The sequence below is a fragment of the Myotis nattereri genome (genome assembly GCF_964212035.1).
Source record: "Myotis nattereri genome assembly, chromosome: 15".
Classification (NCBI taxonomy): domain Eukaryota; kingdom Metazoa; phylum Chordata; class Mammalia; order Chiroptera; family Vespertilionidae; genus Myotis; species Myotis nattereri.
In genome coordinates, this window is record NC_138090.1 from 2,461,209 (window position 1) to 2,470,997 (window position 9,789).

General features: G+C 62.9%; 1 protein-coding gene across 1 annotated transcript; it reads left to right on the forward strand.

Moving 5' to 3' along the window:
• Positions 1-4,324: 4,324 nt before the first annotated feature.
• Positions 4,325-8,014, forward strand: LOC308531399 (uncharacterized protein C16orf78; the record flags this gene model as incomplete). The annotated part of the gene is made up of 5 exons (XM_081108341.1): positions 4,325-4,531; positions 4,928-5,044; positions 5,170-5,296; positions 7,061-7,313; positions 7,867-8,014. 5 exons carry the CDS (start codon positions 4,325-4,327, stop codon positions 8,012-8,014), a joined length of 852 nt encoding a protein of 283 aa, XP_080964467.1.
• Positions 8,015-9,789: the final 1,775 nt, after the last annotated feature.

The following is a 9,789-nucleotide window of genomic DNA, read 5'->3' on the forward strand; positions in this document are numbered from 1 at the left end:
CTGCAGATGAATGTGCTCTGGCTGTGTCCCTCCCTCTGTCCGCCCTTCCTCCCCAACCCTCCCTGACGTTCCCGGAGCACTGCCGCCATCTGCTGGTCCGTCTCAGGATAGCAGGCAAGACCCAGGCCTCAGAGGCTCCACTTGCTCCAAAGCCAGGGGGTCCCCTCCTTGGCCAGCACTGCCCCCCCCCACACCCCCACCCCCACCCACGCCCCCACCCATGCCCCCACCCACACCCACACCCACACCCCCACCCACACACTCCCCAGCCAGGTGGACAGCCTCTGAGGCAGTGGTTCTCCACCTTCTGGCCCTTTAAATACAGTTCCCCATGGTGTGACCCAACCATAACATTATTCTCGTTGCTACTTCATCACTGTCATGTTGCTACTGTGATGAATCGTCATGTAAATATCTGATCTGCAGGACGGTCTTCGGCGACCCCTGTGAAAGGGCCGTTCGGCCGCCAAAGGGGTCGCAGCCCACAGGTTGGGAACCGCTGCTCTGAGGGGCAGCAGGGAAGCCCTCCCTCGGGCCTGGCTATGAGCTCCTCACATCAGGGCCACAGCTGACCTGCTTCTCTCCTGATATCTGTCTTATTGTTGATGTCAGAGCGGCAGCGCGAGGGAGAGGGAGAGAGAAACATCCATGAGGAGAGAGAATCATGGATCAGCTGCCTCCTGCCCGCCCCACTGGGGATCAAGCCCACAACCCGGGCACATGCCCTGACTGGGAATGGAACCGTGACCTCCTGGTTCCTAGGTGGACGCTCAACCACAGAGCCACGGCGGCCGGGCCAGGAGTGGTTATTAGTCCCAGAGAGTTCATCACCCAGGAGAGGAAACAGGTGGATAGGTTACACATGACGGGCAGTGAGGGGCAGGGCGGGGCTCACGGCGGCCCCTGTCCACGTGCCACGCTGCCCTGAACGAAGAGGGTGTGTCCTGCCAGGGCTCTGCGACCCCCTCCCCGTGGCCGACGTCCCAGCAGGCCTCCCGCCTGGCGGTTCCCACAGCCCCACCTGGGCCGTGAGTGCTGTCCGCGTCCTCACCTCCACCTGCTTCCCTCTCACCCTTTCTCCTGGAGCTCCAGACGGGCAGCAGCTGGGAGCTCCCTGCAAATCGCTGGCGCTGGGCGGGGGCGCCGGCCTCCTGCCTGCTGGCCGGCCGCTGGGAGGGAGGGCGGCCTCGGAGCTGCTGAGCGGCTTCGAGCGGAGCAGCCCCGCCCTGGTGCCCACGGCTGCCGCGCTGGCACGAGTCACCGCGGGCGGGAGCCTTTATTTTGATTTTTTGTTCATCCTCACCTGAGGAGACTTTCCCATTGATTTTTAGAGAGAGGGAAAGACAGAGAAACATCGATGTGAGAGCAACACATCGATTGGTTGCCTCCTGCACGCGCCCCGACCAGGGCCCGCGCTGGGGAGGAGCCTGCGACCTTGACCAGAATCGAACCTGAGACCCCTCTGTCCGCAGGACAGTGCTCTATCCACTGAGCACACCGGTGAGGGCGTGGTCAGAGCTTTTAATTAACTGCCAGCCCTGCACGGGCAGCTGCTCCACAGCCCCGTCTGGTCGCGACTCCCCCGGTCGGCCGGTGGAGCGCGGGACCACGCACCTCCGCTGGGGTGTGTCGATGCTGCCGGAGTGGAGGCTGCCGACCTGGGAAGGAGCACGGGAGGCAGCTGTCCGTCGGGAGCCCTCGGGCCAGCGAGGGTGAGGAGGAAGTCTGCGCAGGGGTGCGCGCGCTGAGTGGCGTGTGAGTATCTGCGTGTCAGAACTAATGCAACTCAAACGAGGGTGAGGCCTGGCCGGCGTGGCTCGGTGGTTAAACGCTGACCTATGAACCAGGAGGTTGTGGTTTGATTCCCGGTCAGGGCACAGGCCCGGGTTGTGGGCTCCATCCCCACTAGGGGAGCGTGCAGGAGGCATCCAGTCCATGATTCTCATCATGGATGTGTCTCTCTCCCTCTCCCTTCCTCTCTGAAATCAATAAAAACATATTTTTAAAAAACTAGTGCAAGGAGTGGAGACACCTGTAGGAGCCACTGGGAGTCTGAGACTCGGGAGCTGCTGGATCCAGGGGTAGGAATGGCGTCCCCGGGGCAGCCCCCGAGCCACCGGGAGAACAGCGCTCGCACCCCGATGCACCAGTTACTGCGAGGGGCTTACGTGAGGCCTGGATGAGACAGCGAGGTCGTCACCACACACATGGCGAGTCCCCTTGCTTCTCTCTCGCTCCCTGACTTCCTCCCGCCTCCAGATGACCCGGGGTTGCCTTCCAGTCCTGCCTCGCCGCGTTTCACCTTAACCGTGTGGCCGCCATGCATAATGGGACAGGATTTCCCAGCGTCGGCGCCCTCGGGGGCTGGGCGTCTCGGATCCTGGGGCTCCCAGACTGTGAAATGGGGTAAGAACCCCTCCTTTCCCAGCTCAGAGAGAGGAGCTAACCTTGTCGTCGTGCTTTGTAAGGTGGTTTTGAATGATTGCTCAGTCCGGGGGCTGCAAACTCAACTGTCTGCAGGGGCGAGCAGGTGGCGGAGTCGGTGAAGAGGGCCAGGCCCGGGCCGAGGCAGCAGATGGCACACAGGCCTCACCTCCCAGGGCAGGTCTAGCCCAGTTGTACCCGGTCGTTTGTTTATTAAACAATTCTGAACTCGGGATTTTGTTTTTATATTTTTACTAGAGGCCCGGTGCACAAAATTCATGCACGGGCAGGGTCCCTAGGCCTGACTGACAGTCAGGGCCATTCAGGGACTTCTGGCTGCCGGCCAGGGTCTTCCTTCGTTCCGCGCCGCCCCCTGGTGGTCAGCACATGTCATAGCGAGCAATCAAACTCCCCGTCTCCTGGTCGAACTCCTGAGGGGACCTTTTCATGTTAGCCTTTTATATATATAGATTGATTTTAGAGAGGAAGGGAGAGGGAGAGAGAGATAGAAACATCAGTGATGAGAGAGAATCATCTATTGGCTGTCTCTTGCACCCCCCCTCCCCCAGCCTGCAACCCGGGCCTGTGTCCTGACCTGGAATCAAACTGTGACCCCTTGGTTCATAGGTCATTACTCAACCAGAGCCACGCCGGCCGGGCTGAACTCTGGATTTTTAAAAAATGAAGAGCCCTCGTTTCCAAAACACTTTGCAGGCTGCGTAAAATAACACCCGTGGGCTAACCACCACCTGCCCCGGTTTGCAGCCCCCGAAGGAGTCCCAGTCACTGACGAGTTGAAATGCGAGGCTGAGAGGCAGAGCAAGGCCACGGTGCGGGGGTCACAGCCCAGGAAGCAGGGCCAGGGGCCTCGTCTGGGCCTCCGGCCTCGAGCCTCCTGGTTCAGAGGGCCCCGCAGAGCAGGAGGAAGGAAGAGACCGCAGGCTCCGAATAGGCGAGTCCCGGGGCCTGATCGAGGCGCTGGCTGGGAGCGCCTGGAACACAGGCAGACGCCGCGCCCGACGCCCTGCCCCGTGCAGCTCTGTGGGCTGCGGACCCGCCACGGGGACACCGTCCTCGCTAATAAGGGGATATATATTTTTTAAACGGCCCTTGAGGACTGCAGTGCACCTGAGTATGAAAATCCCAGAAAGGAGGACAGAGTGAAAAAGACAGGTCGCCACGGAGGGGACCGAACCACGCGGCACTGCGTGGAAAATCCCCGTGGATCCCCCGTCAGGCACGTGGCCCGGTTCTTTCAATACGAGTTAAAAAAGAGAAAACAGCCTGACCGTGCCACGCCCTCCGCCCTGTTTGAATTCCTTTGCTGTTTCCCGCTGGCTTCCCCTTCCTTCCGGTTCAAGGCGACACGTGAGTTCCAAGTCCCGTCTGATCCGGCCACGGCCACGGCCCACCTCTCCGGCTCCGTTCCTCACTAGCCACCTGGCCTTCCGCCATCCGGCACGTGTGCCCGCGTCCATCCTGCCGCAGGGCCTTTGCACGCACTGCCTTCCTCCATCAGGGCCACAGCCCTGTAGGACCAACTCGCTCTTCAGCTCCCAGCTCAGGTGTGAGCCGCCCGCCAGCCCACCCCATCTCGATCTCCTGTCACCGGCTCTCAGAGGTCGACATGCCTTCCCTTCATGCCACTGGCTCCGCTCCACTCACCACTGTGGCCTCAGAGAGTCATTATTTGACAGCCGAGGGTGACCTCACAATCCCCCTCCAGGCCTCCCACCCTTCAGGCCACTATGCCAGCTGCCAGGCCCTAACTCTGCCCTCTCTGTTCACACCTGGAGGCAGACCCACCTTCGGAGCCACCCAGGCCCGCCGCCAGGGACAGAGGGCTCCCCAGGGTGAGCCTGTTCCACCTTCTGCCCCGATGCAGAAACCCGGCTCCATCATGCCGGACAAGCCCGAGGACCACAAGGACTCCATGCCCACGGAGAGGAAGTCCATGTGGAGGACGGCCGACGAGAGGCGCATGTCCGACCTCACGCGGGTGATGGAGTGGCTGGAGCGGAGGCGGGAGAAGAAGCTGTCGCTGGTGCAGCCACAGCCGCAGCCACAGCCGCAGCCACAGGCCCAGCCGCAGCCACCGCCGCCCAAGGTGCTGGTTCCAGACTGTCCCCGAGGGGGGAGACGGAACGGGCCCCAGAGGGGAAAAGGCCGGAGGAGCTTTAAGCCTGGGGGGGCGGGGGCGAAGGGGAAAGTGCTGGCGACATCAGAGCGGGTCCGGTCCGGAGCGGGCCCTGTGGACCCTGACGGCCTGTGGCTGCTTCTGCGCTGGGCTCGCCCGCCCACGGGGACGGAGGCCGGACGGGGGCGCGCTCTGTCGGGGTGCGTTCACCTCCAAGGCTTAGACAAGGGAGGGAGCGTGAGGGCCCTTGGTCAGTGTTTGAGGAGGTTTGGGGGACGGGAGCTGACATCCCTCACCACAGAGGGGCCGAGGGCGGGCGGAGCCCACGGGGGACACGGGCCCAGCTCTGCTCTCTCTGCCTCTCAGAAACACACCAAGGGACCCTGGGTGCCCCGGAAAGCAGCTGGGAAGGAGGCGAAGAAAGTCAAAGTCACCTTGAAAACCGAGAGAGAGAGAAGCCGCCAAGTGACATTCTCTGAGCAGGTATCACAGCCGCACCCACCCCATCCCCACCCCATCCCCACCCCCACCCCCACCCCCCTCACCCCCCCCCACCCCCACCCGGAGCCCTGGCCCCAACCTGCAGCTGTTCTCCCTTCCCCTCCAAGGGCAAGCCGGGGGCCCGGAGGGACGGGGACCCGGCCATCTTCCGCAGGCTGTACGGGACAGACCAGAAGGGGAAGCGCCAGAGCGTCGCCCCCGGCAACTACAGCAAGGAGAGCATCGGCAAATCCGGTGAGACAGCCCCCACACCCCGAACTCCACTGACCAAACCTGCCGCACCCACGGGGCGGGCAATCGACTCACCAAGAACCCAGCGGCCTCGGCCAACCCCACAATGACCCCGATGCAAAAAGTATAACAGCTTCCGGCAAATAGACTCAGCGTATGCCAACTCCTCCCCCATCTCGATGTTTGCAATGAATCGTACACCACACACAAGGGGGGTTCTTCTAGCAGGTTGGGAAGGGCTAGGGCAGTGGTCGGCAAACTGCGGCCCGCAAACCACATGTGGCTCTTTGGCCCCTTGAGTGTGGCTCTCCCACAAAATACCGACTTCTGTGCATGGGCCACAAAGTTTCGATCGCACTGTACGTGCGCGCCCGCACGTGGTATTTTGTTGAAGAGCCACACTCAAGGGGCCAAAGAGCCGCATGTGGCTCGCGAGCCACGGTTTGCCGACCACTGGGCTACGGTATCCATAGCAACATATCTGCTAACATCACGGATGACCTCAGTAAGTGAAAGGGGAAACCGTATGATTGTTGACAACAGAAAAGCAATCAATAGAACCGAGCAGTGATGACTGATGAGAACTCGGTGTGAAGGGGCGGGAAGGGGCAGGCAGCGGACGATGTGCTAGCTCCTCAAAGGCGCGGCCGGTGTCACCCTCGGTGATGGAGGCTACGTCCTATCCATGAACATCAGGAACGAAAGGAGGCGTGACTGCCGCCGTCATTGTTTTTTAAAATATCTTTTTATTGATGTCAGAGAGGAAGGGAGAGGGAGAGAGAGAGAAACATCTATGATGAGAGAGAATCATGGACCGGCTGCCTCCTGCAGGCCCCCTCCTGGGGATCGAGCCCATAACCTGGGCCTGTGCCCTGACCGGGAATCGAACCAGGAACTCCTGGTTCATAGGTCGATGCTCAGCCACTGACGCTGCTGTCATTGTTGACACCGTTTGGGAGAGAGGGTCCAACGTCTATAAAATAGTGGAAGGAAGATCTTTTCATCCCCCCTGATGTGATCGCACAGCGGCCGACCTCAAGAAAGTCTAGTCGAAAACTAACAAAAGTCGGTGTGCTTGTTGGTGGAGTAGAAAAAAAATATATTTTTAAAAAGAACACTTTTTTTCTCTATTAGTCACACCAGTTAGAAGTGGAAATGGGAAGAAACTATTCCATCCCTTAAGTAAAAAAATCTGTAAGATATTTAGGAACAAATTGAACAACAAATACAGACATACATACACACACATACAGACATACATACATATGGTCTCCAAGCTCTAACCCCAACACTATTTCATTCAGTGCAAATCCCACATTTGGGCGACATCAGACACCAGTTCACGTGTTTCTACTTTTTGACACTGTGCACACCTGCTATTCCTCCCGCCCGCACCTGCCCCTCCTCCCCCCTTTGTGTCTATCTGTCCTTCCAAACCCCAGCTCAGTTGTCCTTCCTTGACCCTCCTCGGCTGATGTCCCTGCTAGGGGACACTCTCTGGGGTGGGGTGGGGGGAAGAGGATAAAGGAAAGAGGGGAGAGAAGGAGGGGGGCCCTCAGGGAGGGAGGAGGGAGGAGGGAGGAGGGAGGAGGGAGGAGGAGGTGAGGGCTGAACCGGTGCTGAGGCGGCGGCCCTGCGAGGCCTGGGAAGGCGTCCCGGGAAGTCCCCACGGCCTTGCCCCCTCCCCCCCCCCGGCTCCCCTGCCCCGTCCCCGTCCCCGTCCCCGTCCCCGCCGGGGGCTGACTCCGGTGCCGCTGCCGGTCTCAGAGCTGGAGATGAAGGACTCGGCCGCCACGGAGTCCACGCCGCGGATGACGTCCTTCCACCACCAGAGCATGACGGACTCCACGCTGCAGGACTCCATCTTCGGGGCACGCAAGTCCACGCTCCTGAGGGACTGGGTGGGCAAGCTGCCCGACACGGCCTACGAGCGCCGGCTGAAGAGCCTCATGGAGAAGGGCGCCGAGCCCAAGGTGGAGGCGGTGAGGGCCCTGAAGCCCGAGGAGGTGCTGAGCTGCCGGTGAGCCCGCTCTGCCCGCCGGCCCCGTCCAGACCCTGGGCCGAGCCCGGGGACCGGGGGGAGGGGGGGGGCTGGGTCTCAGAGGCCACCGGCCGCTGTCCCGTGTCCCGGTGGACATGACCCTTTGGGGGGAGGGGCGGGCAGGGGCGGTGCTGGGGTATATGTCGCCACATTGGTTCCCAAACGACTTCCTTACCCATAAACCCCCCACCCGCTCACCCGGCCGGCAGGGCTCAGGGGTTGAGCATCGATCTAGGAACCAGGAGGTCAGGGTTCGAATCCCCGTCAGGGCACAGGCCCGGGGTGCGGGCTCCGTCCCCAGTGGGGGGCGTGCGGGAGGCAGCCGGTCCATGATTCTCTCTCATCATGGATGTTTCTCTCTCTCTCCCTTCATCTTTGAAATCAATAAAAATATATTTAAAAAAAACCAAACAACAAAACCAAAAACTCCCAGCAGCTCTGAGGTGCCCACGGTGCCCCGAGCGGGGGGCTGCGCCGGGGATGCCTGAGAGGCTGGGGGGCCGGGGCCGGCCTCACCCTGCCGTCCGCACAGGTACCTGAGGCTGTCCAAGAACAACATCCGGACGCTGCTCAAGCTGTGCACGGACGCCGGGCTGGTGGTGGACATCCACCCCCACATGGTGGAGGCGGAGATAGACGCCAAGAAGGTGTTCGCCCCGTACCCCACCGTGTCCCTCTGAGCCGCCCCTCCCGCGGCCCCCCCGCCCCCGGCTGGCTCTGCCCTGGGCCCTTAGGACCGTGTGACCTGCAAACAAGCCTCAGCTGCATGGACGGCGGTGCCCGGCGGCCTTTGTCCTCCTGCGACTCAGAACCGGCCCAGCAGCCGCGGCGCTCGCTCCCCCGCCCTCCTCACGCAGGCTGCTGGGCGGGGGTGCTCAGCGGGCGCCAGGGGGCAGGCCCAGGGCCCCCACGCTGCAGGGGGACCGAGGGTGGGGGGTTGATGGGGGACACATGCCCCACACGTGGCTCTGTGGGGAGCGGGCTCGCTCGTGTGTCCGGTGGGTGCCTGTCTGGGGCGGGGGCGGGGGCGGGGGGGGGCGGGGTGTGGGAGGAGACCCTGCCGGGTTCCACGGATGAGAAGCAGCAGGGCTGGACGGACCGTGTCCTCATCTCGAGCCCTGATCTGCGTCTCGCATCCAGGAGGCCTGGGCAGATCCGAAGGCCCCTGCAGCCCCTGCAGACACGGCCCCGTCCTGGAGCAGCTGCCCACGGGGGTTAGAAGCCCGGGCCCTCTGGGCCCTGCAAGCAGCTCAGGTAAGTGCGCGTCCGCCCCACTTGTCCGCCGCCCTCGGCGCCTGTTCCCTCGTCTGTGAAAGGGGCTGGTGGCCGTGCCTGCTGAGAGGGTGCTCTGGGAGGCACTGGGGTCGCTCCCGCAGGCCCTGGGGAGGACCCCCAGGGAGGACCGGGAGCCGCCGCCCGGCCCCTGCTTCCTCCACGGGCCCCAGGAACCAGCGCGGCATTGTCAAGCCAAACCCTGTTGCGAAGCTGCTGCTGGCAAACCCGTGTCCCCTCACGCTGACCCCAGGTCGCTGGTGAGCAGCCACTGGCCAGCTGGCCGAGTCTCTCTCTGCCTCCCAGCACCCACAGCGCGGGGTCCCGCCTGCTTTCAAATGTCCGCTCCCCTGAGGCTCCAAGCCACCCTCAGGTACCGCCTCCACGGAGTCACTGCCTGGAGTCAAGAGACGCGTGCGGCCTCCTCCCCGTCCCATCACCCACAGGGAGAGGGAGCCCTTAGAGGGGCAGCCGGTCAGACACACGGGCGGGAGCTGGTACCTCTGCCATGTTCCAGCAGGGCCCCGACCCGCCTCCTCACCCGCCAGCCTCCCCACCCGCCAGCCTCCCCACCCGCCAGCCTCCCCACCCGCCAGCCTCCCCAGCTGCCAGCCTCCCCACCCGCCAGCCTCCCCACCTGCCAGCCTCCCCACCCGCCAGCCTCCCCACCTGCCAGCCTCCCCACCCGCCAGCCTCCCCACCCGCCAGCCTCCCCACCTGCCAGCCTCCCCACCTGCCAGCCTCTCCAGCCGCAAATGGCTGCGTGATGCTGGCTCTCCAATGAGTGCCTGGCCCTCCAGGAAAACGGACTCTTTAAAAGGGGGGAGGAGCCCAGCTGGTTGGCAAATAACATTCCGAAGTCCCAGGGGGTGAGAACGTCCACAAAACCTTAGGGGGAGCACAATTCAACCCACAGCGCAGAGGCCAGATGTGAGGCGTTGGAGGCTCCACGAGAGGCAGGGAGGTCCCCCAAGACCCCTGAGTTCATGACAGTCGGCACTGGGACCCACACTCCTGACACCCTCCCTGCCCTGGTCCAGCTGCCTCCACTGCCCACACTGCCCGCACTGCCCGCTGAAATGGCCAGAATTTGGGCCGAGGCTGGTGGCCCCCGGAGGCTGGCCCGCCTGGCGCACTGCTCCAGTCCTCAGCCAGGGTCTCTGGGAGATTTTTGGGGAACCCA